The sequence below is a fragment of the Conger conger genome, chromosome 1 (genome assembly GCF_963514075.1).
Source record: "Conger conger chromosome 1, fConCon1.1, whole genome shotgun sequence".
Lineage (NCBI taxonomy): Eukaryota > Metazoa > Chordata > Actinopteri > Anguilliformes > Congridae > Conger > Conger conger.
Window position 1 is genome coordinate 26,110,280 of NC_083760.1, and position 22,133 is coordinate 26,132,412.

At 43.5% G+C, this 22,133-nt stretch overlaps 1 protein-coding gene across 2 annotated transcripts; it reads left to right on the plus strand.

Annotated features, from left to right (window-relative positions):
- Positions 1-5,319: 5,319 nt before the first annotated feature.
- On the plus strand, positions 5,320-21,142 carry grhl1 (grainyhead-like transcription factor 1). Of its 2 annotated transcripts, none has more exons than XM_061216787.1 (15): positions 5,320-5,466; positions 9,023-9,224; positions 9,752-9,825; positions 9,994-10,339; positions 11,367-11,449; positions 12,015-12,171; positions 12,278-12,389; positions 13,565-13,659; positions 16,055-16,292; positions 17,043-17,170; positions 17,874-17,902; positions 18,026-18,108; positions 18,243-18,328; positions 19,018-19,082; positions 19,447-21,142. In XM_061216787.1, the coding sequence occupies exons 1-15, from the start codon at positions 5,447-5,449 to the stop codon at positions 19,559-19,561; spliced, it is 1,833 nt and encodes a 610-aa protein (XP_061072771.1). In that variant the 5' UTR covers positions 5,320-5,446; the 3' UTR covers positions 19,562-21,142. The 2 variants fall into 2 exon arrangements, with proteins under 2 accessions (XP_061072771.1, XP_061072779.1); XM_061216795.1 differs by having other exon boundaries at positions 9,023-9,209.
- Positions 21,143-22,133: the final 991 nt, after the last annotated feature.

Below are 22,133 nucleotides of genomic sequence, written 5' to 3' on the forward strand. Positions count from 1 at the left end.
AAATATATATACACATATTTGAGAAAATATTTTCCATACAGAAAGAAGATAAATGTCTTTGCTATGACTATAGACATTCCGTACAGTTCTAGGACATTCAGCGTCCGAAATTTCGGACAACGGACTAGACTGCTTTGTTTTATCACAAGATAAAGGTTGGTGATTCCAACATTTCTTACCGTATACATTTTTAATCTCATAATTGTGCTGCATTGTCTATATCTTGTCTATACTAACCGCATATGACAACATTAATATGTAATGAAGGTCTCGGAAGAAAGGGATAAGAGTGAGTGCTAAATAGGACTGAATAAGTGCATGGTATACAGTGCCCTCCATAATGTTTGGGACAAAGACCCATTATGTTTTGAGTTGTCTCTGATTTGTCACAATTGTAGATTTGGAATCACACAAACTGCACATTCTCAGATTTTATTAAAGGGTATTTTTATACACTTTGGTTTCACCATGTAGAAATTACATAGTCCCACCATTTCAGGGCACCATACAGTTTGGGAGACATGGTTCACAGGTGTTTGTAATTGCTCAGGTGTGTTTAATTGCCTACTTAATGCAGTCATAAGAGAGCTCTCAGTGCCTAGCCTTTCCTCTAGTCTTTCAATCACCTTTGAAAACTATTATCGCTGTTTATCAAACAAAGTTGTGTTCAGACACTTATCTGCTCAATTTCAACGAATGCCTCAAAACTCATTGGCCAGTGGTTCATTCTACAGCAAGACAATGATCCCAAACTGCTAAAGCAACAGGATGTTAAAAAATTATCAATTCTTGAGTGGCCAAGTCAATCACCCGATATGAAGTCAATTGAGCATGCCTTTCATATGCTGAAGAAAAAACTTAAAGGGACTATCCCCCAAAAGAACCATGAGCTAAAGATGGCTGCAATATAGGCCTAGCAGAGCATCACCAGAGAAGACACACTGGTGATGTCCATGAATTACAGACTTCAAGCAATTATTGCATTCAAAGGATATGCAACAAAATACTAAACATGACTACTTTCATTGACATAACATTGCTGTGTCCCAAACATTATGGTGCCCTGAAATGGGGGGACTATGTATAAACACTGCTGAAATTTCTAGAGGTTAAACCAAAATGTATGAAAATACCCTTTTATTAAAATCTGACAGTTTTTTTAATTAGAAATCTCAAATTGTGGAGTACAGAGGCAAAATGCAGTGTACATGGATTATACAACATTACATTAAAAGTTATTGTGGCTGATGCTTTTTTAATAGGCCGGGCATGTTGAAACATAGCATTCCAACGTGCCCCGGCTGTGCTAGTTGGACTCCTGCATGGCTCACAGTTTGCTAGTAACATATAACAAAACTATACTGCCTTATAACCCACAGGACAGTGATTTAAATGACGTATACTTAGAGTTTGTGGTGTTCACTCATCATCAATAACTTGATAAAGTTTTCAAATCATCCTGCCACTCACACAATCTTGTTCAAATGCAAACATGCCCCCTGTTAGTTTGTGCCCCGGTCTCCCCTACTGCATGTCGGAGCGCTGCGTACAAATCCCCAAAATGCCCTGTGTTTGTGCTTTAAGAATAACATTTAGCCTTACTGATCATATATTTTACAATGAAGAGTGCCAGAAATATTGAAATACAACTTTATTTAAAAGAAAATGGTTGTTTTTAGCCGCATCTGCTAGACTGGGTAATTGTAAAGCTTGTTTATGCTTAAACAGAAGTTTATATAATAGGTAAAACGCAGATATGACACTTTAAACCAAGTTTGTTTTTTTCGATCTCAGTCATTTTCCAGTAAGTTGTCAAGTATAAGGAAGTGGGAAGTGATCTTGCATGAGATTGCATTTGTTTAAAACCAAGAACATTTTTTTAAATAAATCAGGCCTTGGGTCTTGGTGAGCTAAGATGGTTTAAAAAGCTGAGTTTTCAATCTGTACGGATGGTGCAGTGGGTAGCACTTGCTTCACAGCAAGGAGGTCCTAGGTTTGAATCCCGGTTGGCCGGGGCCTCTCTGTGTGGAGTTTGCATGGTCTCCGCGTGTTCATGTGGGTTTCCTCGCACAGTCCAAAGACATGCAGGTTAGACTGATTGGTGAGTCTAAATTGCCTGTGGGTATGAGTGTGTGACTGAATGGTGTGTAACAGTAACATTAACCATAACGCATTTACAATTAACAACAGGTTTTATCCTGTTCCTTTTCCGGTTGTTTTTATACCTCCAGTTCATGAGAGTTTTGCGCTAGACATCCTTTGAATACAGATTCAGACTTATCAGGTGACCTGTGTGTAAAAGACCCTTGTAGATGAAGATGAAGATGATTAACACCTTACTGTTAATTCATGCTAATTCCTTTAGACAATTAATTCAATAATACCAAACAGATTATGTTACATTCAATACAAAGACTGGTATAATTTCATATGATTATTATTATTATTATTATTTTAATAATACTTACTGTTGTTATTATTATGTATAACCATTATTATAGTATCATTATTTATCATCATGTTATATCCGTAAATTGTCAAAATCTATTTACAAACAATTACACAACCATATTGAGAGATAAACTCTGTCAGTGTATGAAGCCAAAGTACGATTACCATAAGTAAAGTTTGTAAGCTTTTGTCCAAATATTTAATCACATCCCCCTCCCCACGCCCAATGGCTCTGTTGGACTCCCTCAGGACTGACAGAAAACTATACCCCAGACTCAGCTATCCATAGCCCCGCCTTTAGAGATGACAAGCCCTATTGGGCTTTGTTTTACTTGTGGGTGGGGATCCTTCTGAGGGCAAGGTGAAACCCTACACAAAACAACCAATCATCTTTCCCTCTTTTTTTGCATAGATCTCCTGGTTCAGATTCAGTTGATGCATGTAATGATTTCATTGTGAGGATGCAGTTTCAGCCTCACTCCACCCTGAAGTTTCTCTCTGCAGTAATGGGCTCCAGGGTAATGGGAATTCATTGGGCCCTGGTTAGCAGGCATTCCGATGGGTTTCATCACCAGGCATTGCTCACTGAACCCCCCCTTTGTGTCTTGGTTCTGGTTAATCGTCAGTAGTTTAACATCTTTCGTGGAAATCTTCCAGAAACCTTCCGCTGCTCTCGGCTCTTCCCAAGTCAAACACAAAGTTTGCTTACCTGTCAGTTCCTTTAAGTGGATCTTGTTTTACCCATACAGTTGTCCCATGGCTGCATATTCTCTCAAATCAAGCCAAAACAGCAACAGCATCTACAGTGGAAAAGGGGCATAATGAACCAGCCTGGCTCCAGCTCTGTATAAAGGGGCATAATGAACCAGATGGGAGAATATATACAAATATATACAATATATACAACATACATTTTGCTTCTCACTCTCAGAAGACATGGTTCCAAAATGCTTATTTTATAGAAGAACCCTATCTAGCTCAATGGTTAATTTGGGTTCAATCTGGGAGCTTTCATCTTTGATGCATCTAAGGGTCCACAGGAGTTGGCAATTTATACGCCATGCCTTTGCAATGATAAAAATAACATCTTAATCCTTACAGGCTGTTGAATAATGCAAGATTCATCAGCACTTAACGCAGTCAATCTGTGATTTCCTCCGCGTGGCCCGTCCAGCGGGAATGGGTTTTAACTGTGTTGCTCTACTGTCCGAAGCTCAGGGAAAATCCGCTCTTTTGCTCTAAAAACAGAGGTGCGCACAGTCACACCCAAGTAAAAATGAAGACAGTAACGTAGGCATACACGAATGAACAAGATCACTATCACAGTGCTTGTTTTTCATATTGTAAACCGTGTGTGTGTACATTCGTATTGTAAACAGTGTGTGTGTGTGTGTGTGTGTGTGTGTGTGTGTTGGGGGTTGCGTTTTGAAATCGTTTAAACACCCCTTAATCCCGGTACATTAGAGGTCTTTTGTGGATTGTGGTTTCGATAGACTGGGGTTTCGTCTCATCCAGCTACCACTACGTGGATGCAAACATCGTTGACCAGCACACATGATGATATTTTACTGCCCTAATAGCTAATCAGACGAATAGTCAGTGCTAAAATTGTATGTATTATATAGTTGATCATACTGTGCAGGCGTTTTTTCTATCCTTCATATTATCTCGAATGAGATCTCAATGTCGTATGTGTATCTTTTTATTTATACTTGACCATTGTGTCTACCTTCACAAACTTGCACGTGAATCTATATTCCGATACCTTAATTAGCCTAATCATTTTCTGATATTCAATATTTTTGTAAGTTGTAAATTACCTCACGGAGAACACATAATGAATTTAAGTAATTTAATCAACTACTTTGACAGTAGGCCTATGCACTATTTTAAGTTTTAAAATGAGCAACGGCGTTCTTTATGGTATAGGCCATGGATGAGTTAAATTGACTCGATCCACAATAGGTAGGCTAATGTATTCATATGTTAAGATCTAAGCATCCGTGTTCAAAAACGTCAAAACCTTAAGATGATAAAAAGGCTGTTTTACACCTTTGACAAAACATTGTTTTTAGTTGAAGCCTAGTAGTCTATGCCTACAGCATTCAAATGAAGGAACACTAAAACCAGACGTGGCTATCCTACTAATTAATTAACTAATTAACTAGTTTTTTATATATTTTTGCCTGGACGCCAGATAGCCTAATAGCATCCTCTTGCCTGAAATCTGTCCCTATATGGGCGCTGTTCAAATGAGCAGGTTCTGAACGTAAGATCCGGTCTACTATGACCGGTTCAGCGATGTCCAATGCAAAATTGTATTAAGGTTTGGACTAAAATTTCTCCGGCATTAAAAAAAATAATAAAAAAAATAAAATCATTTATTTTGTTTATTAAACCTATTTATTTCTTTAGGCTATTTGTGTATTTATTTATTCATACTTAGGCTACTTACTTCCTTTAACCTACTTTATTTATACTTAGGACTACGTACTTAGCCCACTTATTAACGTACTTACTTACTTACTTACTTACTTACTTACTTACTTACTTACTTAATAAATAGGCCGAGCTACAATATTGTCCCCATGTGTGTATTAAAAATGTTCAAAAACTGGCTAAATGGAGAATAAATGCGCTTGGAATACCCCGCTAATTGTGGTGTTATTTCTGTGCCCCTCTTTCAGGATACAATAAAGTGCCTAGGGTCATGGACCCAGCCTACGCATGGACCAATCATAAGTGTGCAGCCACTGCTATTGGAATATTTATCTCCGCCCCACAAGTCAATGTAATCCAATCCCCTGCCCCGTCACAGGTAAAACCGGCCTCTAATTCTACGTATACCTCAAAAAGCGAGAAAAGCCACTAAAACCCGTTCTATTAGGGACACGTTTAACGTCGCCCTCATCCCGCTTCTTGGGTAAGTTTTTCCAGTAAAGAGGCCGGATCGGATTTACCGTACCAACGAGAAAGTCCAGTTCGACCGACCGAGATGACACAGGAACATGACAAGTAGGTGATCACCTTCACTAGTGGTAGTCCAGTAGAACCGGTGTGTGTGTGCTTATCTATGAATTAGTGCTGAACTTTACTTACTGACAATTTATCCCGTTCGGGGGGCTGGAGGGGAGGGGGAGAAAAATATGTAAACCATAGAGCTAATTTTACTGTGCCTTATTTTACATTCAGAGTCTATGGGGGAAAATGTAGGCAAGGTGTTTTATTATTCTTTTTAGCCGGTCAGCCAAATGGTTCCAAATGGGACCTGTCTCTTTTCCGAGTTTCGAATAAGCAGAGTACAGCATTCAGGGCTGACTGAACGCTCTCACACACCTGTCATGTTTCAGCGTGTATTTCTGCAGGTGTATTGCACCTGTCGTGCGAGTTGGAGCACATCGCAGCTCATCGTGTACTTAAGTCGTTCGGTCGTTTTTGCCTCTTAACATCCGTCATCTGAATTTTATTGGGTTTCCAGCAACTTCATTTAGCTGTTTTTCAATTGTTATGCGTATCAATTGGCTATAAATAAATAAATAAATAAAAATAATAATAATTTAAATTTGGGCTATAACTACTGTGAGTTTTATTGTAACTCTCATCTTTGCTTTTTGAATCGACTAGCCTACTCACTGGGGCAATATTTTATTGGAAGGGCCGTCTTATCGGACTATTTTGATCGTCCTTTGATGTTTGTTTTCAGATGCATTTAATATATTTGGGGTCTAAACATTTGTCATTTGTTTCGTTTACAAAGTTGAGGACAACGGCAAGGAGTCTGTTGACTGCAGTGAAATCGTACACCCGCAAGGCGTTGGCTGTCTCTGGAAGATCTCGTAGTCAGAGGAATAATGTCAGCCAACTTTCAGTGGGCCTACAATAGTTTTTAAATACATGTAGGCCAAATGCGAAATAGTCGAGAAAATAGGCTATGGGTAGCTATTATCTCAGTTTTTAAAATAGGCTACCAACTTTAATCATGTAGCCTAAATAGGCTAGGCTAATTATTAATGCGAGCCAGGACAAAGTTAATTAATTAATTTGTAATATTTCATATTTCTTGACATTGAACATTCAAAATATCGAAATTATGTGAAATAAATAGCAGGGTATTGTTTTGTTTTTTTGTTTTTGTTTTTTTGTTATGTCAGTGAGGGGGCGCCTTACTGTTATTTCCCATCACAGAAAAATTGGTTTGTTGCTACGGGATTTGTTTTAATTAACGTAGTTATTTCGTTTCGTTCTTTCTTTTGAATAGGACTAAAGTCGCTTAATGTTGGCACCATCTATTTTTAGTTTGGGGACGTGCCCCTTCTATTAAAGACTAGCCTATAGGTCCATGCCTCGTCGACCTCTTTGTTTTAAGATTCTCTGTTGAACATCTCTGAATAACGGATCTATCAGGTTCCAAATCCGAAATGTCTTAAAATCGACCTGGGGGATTTTTTCTGAATGGTACAATTAGATATTGAATTACTAATAGTGTGCTTACATTGACCACTAACTAGGCAACGGCATTGTCGCCACTTGTATTAGCATCCCAGCGTCTAAACAAAACTAAACCGCACACTTAAACAATTTAGCTAAACGGAACTTTTGTGTGCTATGAGGACGTCATTATATAAGGCGCTACACTACCAAATATAAACAAGCATTCATATTAATCAGTGGCAATGTGCATTAAAACATTTTAGATGAAAAAAAAACCCCATAATATTGTATTAAAACACAATATACCTATGCTGCATTGACTCATAGACATCCTAGATTACTTCATTAACATCGTTTAACTCACTTTACTGAATTAAACATTTTTCTTTGTAAGGTTTGGGTCACTAATTATGTTTGATGTTGACCAGACGTACCGTCGGTGTTTACACTTTAAACAGACCATTTCCCTCCATAGACAAGTGGCCCAAGTGAATAGCCACCGTTTTGTGGAATTTATAGCTTCATTTTGGAACTACGTTCTTGAAAACGTAGCACAATCAATGCGCAAATGTTAAACTCTCTACTAAATCTCTACTTCCATTGAAAAATGAAGATGACGATTTCAAATTGTAACGGCTGCATTCAAACTGTGCCACCCGCAGTGTATATAATAACCTGCTGATATTTTACATTCAAATTAAATTTAGGGAGGATTCTACTTCTCTTTCTCTGTTTTTCAATCAAACAAATCAGCCACTAGACTATAAAAAAAAGTAGCATTTTAAAAGGTACAGCCAACCTCATGAGCCATTGACATTGTCTCCCAAAGGAATTCCAACCCCACCCCCAAATCTCATGTACACAGAAGGTATATGGAGCCCCCTTTTTCACTTATCACACTTTCCGGGACCAGGACATAGTAAGCATATTGGTCGTTGTGGATTTGTTTAGCGAAAAGACAGCACCACTGTGGTGGAATGACAGTAAACCATTGCTTTTAACCTGGGCTTTAGGTAATTAGGTTAATAGATTCATAAACATGCACACACACAGGCATGCACGCATGTGCACGCACATACACACACACACACACACACACACACACACACACACATGCACGCATGTATGTGTGTGTGCGCTATTGATAATGAGGATGATTAAGGAATGGAAACTCAGGGCATATAGAACTGGTTTCTTGAGGCAAAACAGCTGTGGAATGTCCCTAAAGCTGGGCTGATTCCTGTTCTGCAGACAGACACCCAACAGGAACCATCCTTCACTACCAATCTTACCGGACCATCCAGTATTGCACCTCCACAAATGGAAAAAAAAAAACCGTCACTGCAGAGATTTCTTACACAATCTGGCCTTTGTACAATAGATTCTATAGATTAAATAGGGCTGACACACTCTGCCTGTCTGAACAATTGTCATTTGGGAGGTCTTTTGTGAATTAATTTCTGTACATGTGACAATTCAAGCAGAAATACAGGTCCTTTGAAGAAACTTCATACAAAATATTATTATTTTTCTTTTCTTGCATCATAATAACACAACACTTCATGTTTTACCTCAGACTGTGATATTGTAGCTGTTTGTGTCTTCACATATGCTTGAGTGTGTGTCTCTGGTTGTAAGCAGTATGTAGGTATGTGTGTATAAGATAAGCGTCTGACTATGAGTATGTGTCTTGTATTAGTTTAAGCGTGTGTCTCCGGCAGTAAGCAAGCAGTGTGTAGGCATGTGTTTCTAAAATAACTGTGTGTGTCTCTCTCTCTCTTCCTCTTTCTCTCTGTCTTTCTCTCCCTTTCTCACTCTCTGTCTCTCTCTCCCTCTCTCTATGTATCTGTCTCTGTCTCTCTCTCTCCCCCTCTCTCTCACCCTCTCCCTCTCTCTCCCCCTCTGTCTCTCTCCCTATCTCCCTCTCTCTCCCCCCTCTGTCTCTCTCCCTCTCCCTCTCTCTCTTTCTCCCCCTCTCTCCCTCTCTCTCCCCCTCTCTCCTTCTCTCTCTCTCTCTCTCTCATTCTCTCCCTCTCTCTCCCTATCTCCCTCTCTCCCTCTCTCTCCCTCTCTCTCCCCCTCTCCCTCCCTCTCTCTCTCTCTCTCTCTCTCTCTCTCTCTCTCTCTCTCTCTCTCTCAGTAAGCGGGCAGTGTTGGTGCTACAGAATGAGCCGCCCTATGGGCAGAGGCGGCCATTCACCAATGAGGACGAGGCCTGGAAGTCTTTCCTGGAGAACCCACTGACAGCCGCCACCAAGGCCATGATGAGTATCAATGGTGACGAAGACAGTGCTGCAGCTCTGGGACTGCTGTATGACTACTACAAGGTACCACCAGATACGGCACGTAAGACTGAGCCTTGAAGTTAAACATAACATGACATCACAACACGATGATGAGAACAGGCCATTCAGCCTCGCCCTGCGTGTGTCTTTTCCAACCACTAAAGTTGTCTGTGGGTGGAACCATTGGTATGGAATCTGGGAGGGCCTCAGCTTCAGTTCTATAGTGTTCCCTCCTCTCTCAGTATAACATCAGGGTGTATCCTAACAGAGTCAGAGAAATAAACCGTGATTGGGTGGTTCAATAAGCCTGCACTGGGAGCAGCTACCACATAGAGCATAGCCAATCACAATGCAGAGCTCCAGCACAAAACCGTGAGCTTAAATACAGAATTTGTACATTTATCACACATAAACCAGTCATGCTGGTTTAGCTCAAGGTATTTATTTCTTGGGGTTGAAGTGTTAGTCTGAGGTCACAGCCACCAGCTTTGACAGTGCAGGCTGTTTGGGTGACCATGGAGTCATGTGCACCAATCAGACAGTAGGATGTGCTTTGACTGATGGGCATTGTATTGCTTCTACAGGTGCCAAGGGAGAAAAGGTCAATGTCCCAGGCAAAAACCGATGTGCTGAGTACTGATGTAGATCCCAACAAAAGGTAAGCCCTACGAGGAGATGGAAATCAGCATTGTGTGTGTCTATGTGTGAGAGAAGCAGATATCCCATGACAATAGGGTTTCGGTGTTTGAAATCGTCCCTCTCAAAGATGGCCCTGCACGTCCACCTTCCTTTCGATGTCATGTTTGACTTCTTCCCTGGCTTGCAGGAACCTGATGACTCCCTTGCAGGATGCTTCCTTGGCAGCTCCAGAGAGCCGGATCCAGGTGCTGAAGAACGTCCCGTTTAACATCGTGCAGCTGGGACCGGACAAGCGAGCGCCGTTCCCCTCGCCTGACACCACCGTCACCGTATCCATCGCCACCGTGCCCAACTACGCCATGAAGGCCGAGGGGTCGTCGCACGGGTTCACCGTGACCGCGCCCGGCGGATCTCACTGCCCCGAGACTGACGGCCACGCCGGCGTGTTCAACCACAGCCAGTTCAGCCCCAACCCGCAGCCGCGCACACCCGACTCCACCTTCACCGAGTCCTTCAAGGACGCGCCTCATGAGGTGCGTTCCATCATCGGCCCACGAGGGGCGGTCTCATCTCCAAACCGTCCTGTGTCCTTGCTGGTCTCTATGTATCCAGGAATCCTTTAGGGATGTCAAACACAGGGGTGTCCTGCTGGTTAACAGTGTCTGCCGATTTTAGTGGTTTCCTTTCAATTCACAGTCAATTTAGGCCTTAGGAACCTGTAGTAGTTGTCAATAACTTAAACTTAAAGTCCTGAAACACACCGGAAACAAGCACATTATGTGTAACTTGGGGTTTGACTGCCCTGCTCTTAAGACTTTATTGTCTTTCTAGAGTTCCTAACCATATTTGTTTCTGTGAAAACCAGTCAGGAAACCAGTCTTGGGTCCAGAATGATCCTTGTTTACCAAGAGGTTAAGGAAGGGATTAGATGCAAAACGAATCCAGTTCTGGGTCACAGTGGGAGTTGTAGTTAAAGTAATTTGTCAGTTTGGGCTTGGGGTTGAACCATAATCTGGCCACCAGATTTATGGGTAGGAGTGTGAGGATTGTGGTTGTGGTGAGGTAATAATAAAGTTGAGTTTGTGGTCCCGGAATTAAGGATTTGGGCGTGTGGGGATTAAGTTTGTGGTCAAAGCGTGGTCAAGGATTAGTTATACAAGGTAGAGGTAGGGGTAGGGTTGGGGGAAATGGCAGACATTATTGGTACCTTTCTTAGGCCAGATCCCTCTGAACCCCCTCCCCCTGGATCTCATTCCCCCGCGCTCTATGGCTGGACCGCGCGTAATCCTCCACTTTGAGCCCAGCAGCCAGCCTGTTATTATCCTATTGTCTGGCCAATACAATGAGTTGCTGTACTTCTCCCTTACAAAAGCAAAGCTTGTTCTCTCCTCTGTCTCTATTTATCCTGGAGTGGGTTTTTTTGGGAGGGAGGTGTGGGCATCAAACCCTATACAGGAGTTGTGGGGGTTGAGGGGGGGGTGATTTGCTCTGTGAACGGCTGGGTGGAAGTTGAGTAGCTCCGGCCTGTAAATATCCCTCTCTCTCCTCCTCCTGCTCCAGGTGTTCTCCTTCCCTGGAGACCTCCAGCTGCGCATGGCCTCCATCACACCTGATGATTACTCCGCCTTCGACACAGAGTCGGGGTAAGACTGGCTGCCAGCACACACTGCCAACCATCTGAAAACCGTTAACCGTCTAAAAGGGCAGGGAGATAGTGACTGAAGCCAATATCGCCCTGAGGTTTCTGTCAGCACAGACCAGGTCCAACCACAGGCATGCTCAGCAGCAACTGAATGCTGGGATAGATACTCAGCCACAGAGGAGGCTGTCATTCTGATCCTACAGCCAGCAGGTCTGAGGGTCGGTCCACAGATAGAGCTCTACTCGAGTAGGGCATAAATAATCACACGTGAAATCAAACCAGGTCGTGCGACCGGAGGGTGTGAGACTCCATTGACTGCAACAGAATATAACGATCATTTTCCCCCCATTATAACCCTGGGGAAAGTCCATAAGTTACATTGCTTGCTTTAATGTGTGGCCCCGGTTTCGATTTCTAGACGTTGCAATAACATCGGAGACACACTGATACAAAAAGGGAAATCACATTACCATTGGGTTGTTGTTCTCTCAGTATTCTTCTGGTTGGTGACTATTTTACAGCTGTGCACAATATGATTGCTTGAGAGTTCTCTTCTCCTTTCTCAGAAATAACTTTGAATACACACTGGAGGCATCAAAGTCGCTGCGTCAGAAGTCTGGCGATGGGACAATGACCTACTTGAACAAAGGCCAATTCTATCCCATCAGCCTCAGGGAAATTGACAACGGCAAGGTCCTTCACCACCCAATCAGCAAAGTGCGGGTAAGAGTTACAGTCACACCAGGGTCACACTTTACTCTAACAACCTGTTTGCATTCTTAGCAAACATCTGAGGTGAATGAGCATTGTTCATTATGTTGTATTTCAGAGCGTGGTGATGGTGGTGTTTGGAGAAGAGAAGTGTAGGGACGACCAACTCAAACACTGGAAGTACTGGCACTCTAGACAACACACTGCTAAGCAGCGCTGCATTGACATTGGTGAGGAGCTCTGCCCAGCCACCACTCACTCACTGACACGCTCACTCATATGCTCACTAATGCACTTACTCATTCACTCATCCACTCTCACTCATATGCTCAGTCACTCATTCACTCGCTGACACACTCACTCATTGACACGCTCACTCATACGCTCACTAATGCACTTATTCATTCAGTCATCCACTCTCATTCACACACTCACTCACTCACTCACTGACACGCTCACTCATATGCTCACTAATGCACTTATTCATTCAGTCATCCACTCTCATTCACACGCTCACTCACTCACTCACTGACACGCTCACTCATATGCTCACTAATGCACTTACTCATTCAGTCATCCACTCTCATTCACACACTCACTCACACACTCACTCGTTCACACACTCACAAACAGACTTATTCACTCACTCGCTAGCACACATACTCACTGAGGCACTCACTCATTCCCTCACGCTCACACATTCAGGCTGTCTCCCAGTGCTCTCCCTACCCTTGTCCACCAGCTCCACTTTCCACCGGGAGAGCTGACCGCAGAACAGCGTTGTTGACGTGACAGAGTGCCGCATGGTTTTAAAAGGCCGCGATGAATCACGGCGGACAATGGGCCACGCCCGGTGCTGACGAAGAGAAGGTGGCAGTGCAGAGTTTATTTATCCACAGTAAACGTCTCTCTACAGAGGCTCCCGCACACAATACAGGGGCTTAATACTGGAAGGAACAGTGACAGGGAGAGAGAGAGCCATCAATCTCTCTCTGCCAGCCTTCCCCAGGGAGGAGGGTTTGGTTCTGCCTGGCTGAGAATTCTCACTCTGCCGTCACACAGACTGCGATGGTTCCAGAGCGAGGGATTGAGGGAAGTATGAGCTAGAGAAAATGGCCTTGCTGTCTCTGAAAGGAACAGGCAGAGTTTGGGATGTGAAACCAGAGGTTTGGTGCTCACTGACCTGCGGCGGGTGGAGCCGCTCCATGGGCTGTACACAGAGTCCAGGTGCTGTTTCAGTTGGAGCTCCAGGACCCACATCCTCATCCCTGGAGGTCATCTCTCACACCCCTCCTCCTATCTCTAGAATGACTGGAAAGGGAAGTTACAGAGAGAGAGATGTGACCAACACTATGCTAATGCTAATTCAGTGCTAATGCTTTGCTTTTAACTCGTTTTTTTGCAGCTGACTACAAGGAAAGTTTCAACACCATCAGCAATATTGAAGAGATTGCCTACAATGCCATCTCTTTCACATGGGACATCAATGATGAGGCTAAGGTGAGAATGATATCCGCAACGCACCATGTTCCTCTTACGGCAAGAGAAGAACGTGGAATATTTCACCGTGAAAGCCTCTTTCTTTCAGACTTGCACGCCACTGTACAATGCCGTGTACTCTGGGTGGTTTTTGTCCTTTTTTTGTTAGGTGAAATTTGTTTTTGGATTAGTACAGCTGTGTGGGGCTTAAAGACCTGTTTGATGTGGTCATGTAACTGGCTGGTAACAGTCACAGTCTATGCAGAAAGTAACTTGGTTGAGATATGTTCCAATAGTGTTGCATTGTGGTGTATTGCGGGCAACTGGTGGCTGAGTGGGCGGAGCCCCTCAACCGATTTCCTCAAACAAAGACACTCTTTTTCCTCAGGTGTGAAAAGGTGTAATTAGGAGGCAGGATATGAGGAAGTTCAGTTGAAGTTGGGGGGAGGCGGTGGGAGTAGTCATGCTTGCATGTTGTATAATTTCTTTGTAAATGGCCATTGTTTAAGTTGGCTCCCAGTTCTGCTCACGGAAATAAGCCCTGTCAGATGATGATGGATCTCCACCATTGCGTGAGGAGTAGAGACTGTGTGTGTCAGTGTCCATATGAGAGTGTTTGTGTGTGTCTGCGTGCTTGTGTATATAAGTTTATGTGCATGTTAATGTGTGAATGTTTGTGTATGCGTGTGTGTGTATGTTTGTGTATGAGAGTGTGTGTGTGTGCGTCTGAGCATAGTATATGTTGGTGTGCATGTTAGTGTGTGTGTGCAGGTTTGTTTGTGTGCTATCCAGGTGACATTCTTTGATTGTTAACACCTATCATCGCATAACTGGCGTGAAACACAAAGAAAGATTTTGGGTGAGACCCATCCTGACACCAATGGGGGGTGGGGGGGGGAAACGAGGAATGAGGAAACAGGACAAGGGGGCGGGGAAGAGGCAGCATTTGACAGCGGCGCAATGGAATCCTGTCTGACAGGTGTGAGAAATGCCATTTTGATGCCGCATGTCACCGGGTGCACAGTCACAGGAGAGGATTATGCAGCATTCCCTTTAGGTCACTGGAGACACACGCTCTTAGTATTAGCTCATTTTCCTTCCTGGAGACACGCAGTCGCCTTTGTGTTCAGAGAGACTCGCACACACACACACACACACAGGCGCTCAGTGAGACGCAGACGGCGTTCAGCGAGCCTTGTCTTCACCCCCTCGTTTTTTGTTTTCCTTTCTCCCGGATGTTGGTCGCCACTAGGTCACATGACCCAACGGCCGTGGTCATGAGACGCGCATCCTTGTGTACGCTCCTCTCTGTCTGTTTGTTCGAGACTGAGACAGATCTGCCCAGTGTAAGGGGATACAGGTAGAGGGGGTGGGGAGGGGGGGGGGGGTTGGTAGAGACGGAGAGGAGGGAGAGGGGCGGGGGAGCAGGGAACTTTTGGCAGGCCCTGAATTAAACTGGAAGAGTGTAAAACGTGCTGTTTACTGGTGCAAAAAAAAGAGATTTAATGACTGTGATACATTCCTGAGTTTGTGAAGGAAGCAGAGTTTCTTTGTTATAATTTTACAATTGTGCCCCCTAGTGGACAGGGAACACTTCGCTGTTATTGACATGTCTTACTTTCCCAGGATCAAGGCTAATGGCAGATGTAGAACCCACGTAGGAAATAAATTATTTATATTTTTGACTGATCCCGATGTGCAAAAATGTTTTCAAGCGATTTGATAAGTAAAGTCTGAGGAAATTTTATTTTCTAAAAAACTTAAATAGTTGTGATTAATGTGAATAAGTTCATAAAAAGCCTAAATGGTCATTTAGAAAGACGCATTTACATAAAAAGGGTTATGATGAAGTTTGGGCTATTTTTTATCATTTCTGTGACACTTTACAGTGCCTGTATTTACATAGTCCTGCCAAAAGAGGGTGTGTGAGCTCATGCAGTAAAATAAGTACAAAACATAGTACTTAGTGCCATATAGATAGTTCTTTAGCCCTAATTAGGAGGGGCTGCTGTCCACTGGTATACTACCCTCTTGACATTTGAGTCTTTATCTAAACCAGAGGTGGCCAGCCCACGTCATGGAGAACCTTGGAATTTGCTGGGGTTTTTTTGTTCCTCTGCACTTAGTTTATCAACGAAAGCAGCTAATTAGACAGGTAACTCACCTCTCCTGGTTACTTGTGTCTAAAATGGTTGTTGTATATGAGGTGAAAACAAAAACCAACCAATCCTGTGGCTCTGAAAGACCAGGGTTGGTCATTCCTGAAAGTATTTGTTACCGTATTGGACCATAAACTCTTGACCACGTAACAAGGTGCACGCAACAAGGCTTCCCACCAGGAAAGCCACTTTTCCTTTGGTGGTTCACAACCACCGGAACATTCATTCAACGTCTCTGTTTGCTTCCTCTTCCTCAGATCTTCATCTCGGTGAACTGCCTGAGCACGGACTTCTCGTCCCAGAAGGGGGTGAAGGGCCTCCCTCTGAACCTGCAGATCGACACCTACAGCTACAACAACCGCAGCAACAAGCCCATCCACCGCGCCTACTGCCAGATCAAGGTGTTCTGCGACAAGGGCGCGGAGCGCAAGATTCGCGACGAGGAGAGGAAGCAGTCTCGCAGGAAGGGGAAGTGCGAGACCACCCTGGGACCCTGTGAGTCAAGCGCCCTGACAACCACACACCCCAAAAACTCACACCCCTCAAACACCCACATGTCCTCTTACTGTCTATGTCTACCCAAAACTCCCACACTCCTAGCCTGCTGTGTAACCTAACACTCACCCCCCTCAAACACCCATACACTTAGCCTGCGTGCACCCCAAAAACTCACACCCCTCAAACACCCATACACTTAGCATGTGTGTGGAACAGGGTTAGCTTGGCTAGTGTGTGTGTGTGGGGCGCAGGCCCAGAGCTGGTTACCACAACAACGCTCCATGATGACATAACTCTTAAATTCAAAAGAACATCGTTGCCCTTAACTATGGGCGAGTCAGCCTTTAGCTGACTGGTAATGCATTCATCTGGCAATCACAAATCTCTTACTGCCTATGTCTACCCCAAACTCCCACACTCATAGCCTGCTGTGTACCCTAACACTCACCCTGCTAGCACCCAAACAGCTCACACACTTCCCTCCTAGCCCAACTAATAATACTTAGTTATTTAGCTGATGCTTTTATCCATAGTGACTTACATTCGATTAGACGAAGCAGGGGACAATCCCCTTTAGAGCAAGGTGGAGTTAAGGGCCTTGCTCAAAGGCCCAACAGCTGTGGATCTCATTGTGGCCACTGAGTCTTGAACAGGACTTGAACCACCAACCTTCCACGTCCCAGTCATTCAACCACACAGGTTCCGCCGAGAGTTTTAACATCGGCCCGTCCATCTTTTTCTCCCCAGTTGCGGACGTGAAGGTCCCTCTTCTACACAAGCGCAGCGACATCACCACTTTCAAGATGATGAGCGACCTGGAAACACAGCCCATCCTCTTCATCCCAGACATCCACTTCTCCAGCTTCCAGAGACATGTAAGTAACTCTGCCCCTCGCTTTGCCTCATCCTGGCCTTCCCACGGAAAAACAGCGCCCTCCAGTGGCTGACCTGCAGTGGAGCCATTTGTGTGCGAGGCTGCTGTGTTTGATGGTTGCAGGCTTCCTGGGGCTATCCTGTAGCTCATCTCAAACAGGCCATGTTTGCTGTTTACCTTCTTATTATTAATAATATGACATCACTTTATTTACCCAGTCACACATAAGAAATTTATACTGTGGTATTGCTCCTTGCCAAGAGGTGGGGCTGCTGATCTTTTCAATGGCCAGACCTACTCCCCCACCCCCTTCCACACAGCACACACACACTATCTGTTTTCATAAGACGTGGAGGATACATAGTCCTTTCCCGGTAAGCAGGCTCCCTCAACCCACTCCTTTACTGGCAAACCACTCAGTTGTGTCACAGTGACCCAAAAACAGAAGAACAAAGTCTTCTGGAAATGTGCCCTTGCGGTTTGTTATTGCTGGATAAGCAGCTGATACCGCTGTTAAGCCTGGAGTTAGTAACGTTAAGTGCCACACGTGGAGGTCAAATTTATTACTTAACGTCACAGTTATTGCTCACTTCTCTTTAACGGCAGATATGTTTGTGCTTCACAAACTAGAAACTAGAAACAAGTATTTACTGTTATGATATTAATGAGAATCTCTCTCTCTCTCTCTCTCTCTCTCTGTCTAGCCATTTTCCTCAGAAGATGGAGAGGAAGGGTAAGTTATATATCCAGAGTAGAGTGCATCCATCTTCCATTCAGAGTGATGTTGGGGTATCAAGTGGAAGTTGGGCAGGGCTGCAGTAGCTGAGAATGTAATTTTTGGCATCCTGTGTTGCAGTTCGGCCATGAAGAGATTCTCAAACGACGATGAGTTTGGCTCCCCTCCTAACAAAATGGCCAGGGCGGATGAACCCAAAAAAGGTGTGTATGTGTGTGTTTGTGATTGTGACTGTGGAAGTATTTGTATGTGTGTGTGTGTGTGTGTGTGTGTGTGTGTGTGAGCACCAGTGCGTGTGAGTGTGTGTGTATAACAGTCTTATCTCTCTGCCTTGCAGTGCTGTTATATGTGCGAAAGGAGACAGAGGAGGTTTTTGATGCCCTCATGCTGAAAACACCCACAATGAAAGGACTGGTCGAAGCGGTGAGTCTTGCATGCACTCTGCTCATGCAAACTGCACACACATACTGCTAAACACAATAACCCTGAACACACACACACACAAGCATACTGTATGCTTGTATGTGTGAATACAAGCATACTGTATTCACACATACTCCACCTAGACACACACATACACACTCTACCCACACAAATCACACACATACTCCATTTAAAACACATGCGCACATACGTACACACCCTACACACAAACTACAAACACACATACTCCATCTAAACACATGCCCACACACAAACGCTATACACACAACCTATACACACATTCTCTGCTCACACAATCATGCACTGCACCGAAACTTGGACTACACACACATACACACAACCCCCATAGACTGTCCTAGCACAATGATAAGTAGAATCTGGTGTCTTAGCACTGGATTAAAACAAAAACCTGCACATACATTGCCCCTTTTTGGACAAATTGGATACCCCAGCTCTACACACACGCATGCATGCACTCACACACACACAAAAACACATACACTCCTGTAATTAATCACTCATTATATCTTTAGACTTGTTGTCATGTGACATTAGTACCCCATGCCCACAAGCAGTGTGTCTGGTGTTCAGGCGTTTAAGATATCACAATAATCTCATTGTGAAGTTAAAGTTAAAATGACTATATATCGGTTCTTTTCTTTGCGCAGATTTCAGAGAAGTACGAGGTGCCTCTGGAGAAAATGGGGAAAGTGTACAAAAAGTGCAAGAAGGGGTAAGTGGAGCCCAGTACCATCATACTTGTGTAACGCCTTCCCAAAATGCATATGCATACACACATTTACCATGTTGTTCATGGTAAATTAACCATGTGTTCCCGGTGTGTTCATGGCACTGGAATATAACTGAACTGGGGCAGCCTGTAACCTAGTGGCTAAGGTACATGACTTTGACCTGAAAGGTCGGTGGTTCAAGCCCCAGTGTAGCCACGATAAGATCCATGTAGCCGTTAGGCCCTCAAGCAAGGCCATTAACCCCAAGTTGCACAAAGGGGATTGTCCCCTGCTTGGTCTAATCAACTGTTAGTCACTTTGGATAAAAGTTGCAATGTAATGAACTCTTCTGCCTCCCCCTTCCAGAATCCTGGTCAACATGGATGACAACATTATCAAGCACTACTCCAATGAGGACACTTTCCAGATCCACATCGAGGAGTTGGGGGGCATGTACAAACTGACCCTGACCGAGATCTGAGCTGCCTGGGTCCCCAGTGGGCAGAATAGGTGCACTGGGGTGGCTGGAGACAGGGGCCGGGGGTGTTGGAGGGGGAGAGTGATGACAGTATGCACGCTGAGAAGCAGTAATTTCGCGGCACAGCTGAGTGACTCTGGGGCTGTGTCCGAAACGGCTTACTTACTCAAAACTGCTTGAGTATGTAGCTTGTATGCAACTTGTATACACAACTGCAGGCAAGTAAGCTGTTTCAGACACGGTCTGGGTGTACACAGCAATTCTGTACTGTGCTTCCTACTTCTTGTCACCTTACTTATAGTGTACTAAAACTACATGTGGATGTGACACCATACTTTGAACTCTCTGCATTATACCCGAGAGTCCCTTTGAAACTATCTTTGATTGTTTTTTTGTACAATGAAGAAGTGATTATTGGCTCTCTGGCAACCGCCGGTACATATATACACTCACCTTTAAACTCTTCACAGCTCATGTATGTAAACTTGCTGTAAATACACAAAGTATCAGTTTTCTAGTGGTTTCTAAAGTTATCTGATGAGAAAAGCCTTGTAAAGCATTTAAGCCACTCCACCATGCGCTGCCGTGATGTTGGAGCAATTGGATTGGCTAGAGTCTCTCTGCTCTGTTTTGTGTTCTTCGATTGGTTGCAGTGAGTGAGCTGACACCATGGGCTCACACCATCCTCAGCATTATTAATCTGCCTCGAATCCCCATTACTGTTGATAAATACAGTCTAGTGTGGGTATCTGGGCAAATGTCTCTCTTCCTAATGTGACCAATCGTTACCCTGGGGGAGCTGGGACGCTGTGCTGTGATTGGCTACAGGCATGGTAAATAATAGTCAGCTGCTCTGTTTTCAAACATAACACACCACAGTATTTAACTTATAAACTGCATCTGAACATTTGACATTTGCTGACCCGTCAGCTCTTCTGCTCTTTGCATGAGTGTGTGTGGGTGGTTGTACGTTCATGCGTGTGTGTATGTGCGTGTGCGTGTGTTAATAGGCAGTGAGCTGGTACAAATCACCGCAGCCCATCTGTGAGAAATCGTTTAATTGTACAGTAAATCTAGCCTCAGAAAAAGGAATTTGTCCATATTTTTTTGGTTGGGCTATAACTATATCCAACCCCTTCACACAGACATTTGGATAAAACAAGAAAAATACAAACTGTATATTTTTTAGTTCATTGCCAAAGGTATTTTTTGCAGTCAAATAACAATATTTGCATTGAATAGCAGGTCATTTATCAAAGTTTTTTTTTATTATAATTTTTTTTTTGTAAAACCAAGAAAGTCAAAGTACTTATGCCTTAATGTGTATATATTTATTTTACACTTCATGAACAGGGAAGGGCTATTTTTAATATGATCTTCATAATAATACATGTTTATTAATAATAATTATTTAGTATTATCAGTTTGACTGTTTTTATATAAAATTATTATGTATTTGTATGCCATGGGAATATATTTTTTTTGTTAAGTTTTTCTCTTTTTTAAGAGGGTGTTCATGTATTGCATTGTCATTTTTACATGTAGAATATTTTCAGATATAATGTATACTGTGTCAAATAAAATAAAAGCCATCTTCTTGAAAGAAATGGAGTCTCGTGATTGCAATATGACACTAATGAGAAATGAGTCATACAGGAAGTGGATGCCAAGCATCCGGACTGCATTTCCCAAACCCCCTAAGTGTGTGCTCGAGCCCCATGAAGTCCCTGCTGTCAGGAAACAGGCTCTTAGACCGAAGCTGACTGAGGCTGGTTTTAAACCAGAGTTTTAGTGTCCTTAAATGCCCTCATCACACGCAGCCTTCTTTGTGAAGTCCTGCTGCTGTAATTCTTCCTGCGTGAGCTGAATGCTACGCTGCGCGAGCGCTACGTGACTGGCCATGTGTCTAGAGCATGGTTTCCGCAGAGATGGAGCAGGGCCAATCAGGGACTAGGATTCTGCTGCTGTCCTTAGAGATGGGTTCACAAGTCCTGGCTCCACACCTGTGTAATCATTCCCCTTCGATGACCTCACCTGAGTGGGTGTGTTTATGGATTCAGCTCTAAAAAGCACTGTACAGTAAAATCATGTTAAATGTTTGCAAGGATGTACAAGCATATAGCTGTACACTTAGCATATCATAATTTTGTTTAGTCTGAACAGGTGTGTGTCATAAATGGGTGAGTGCCATTGGCAAACTGAAAAATAAACATCCATCCATCTATTATCTAATATTACATTCCATGGTATTTGGCTGGTACTTTTATCCAAAACGACTTATAGTCAATTAGACTAAGCAGGGGATAATCCCCCCTGGAACAAGGTGGGGTTAAGGGCCTTGTTCAAGGGCCCAAGAGCTGTGTGGATCTTATCATGGCTACACTGGGGATTGAACCACCAACCTTATAGGCCCCAGTCATGCACCTTAACCAGTATCCTACAGGTAGCCCCATCTAACCTGTGTATTCCTGATTAGGACCATGGGGTGCTGGAGCACCATGGACACGTCACCAATGTATCACAGGGCACAAACCCCATTCACTCACATTCTCAAACTTATGGGTAATTTAGACTT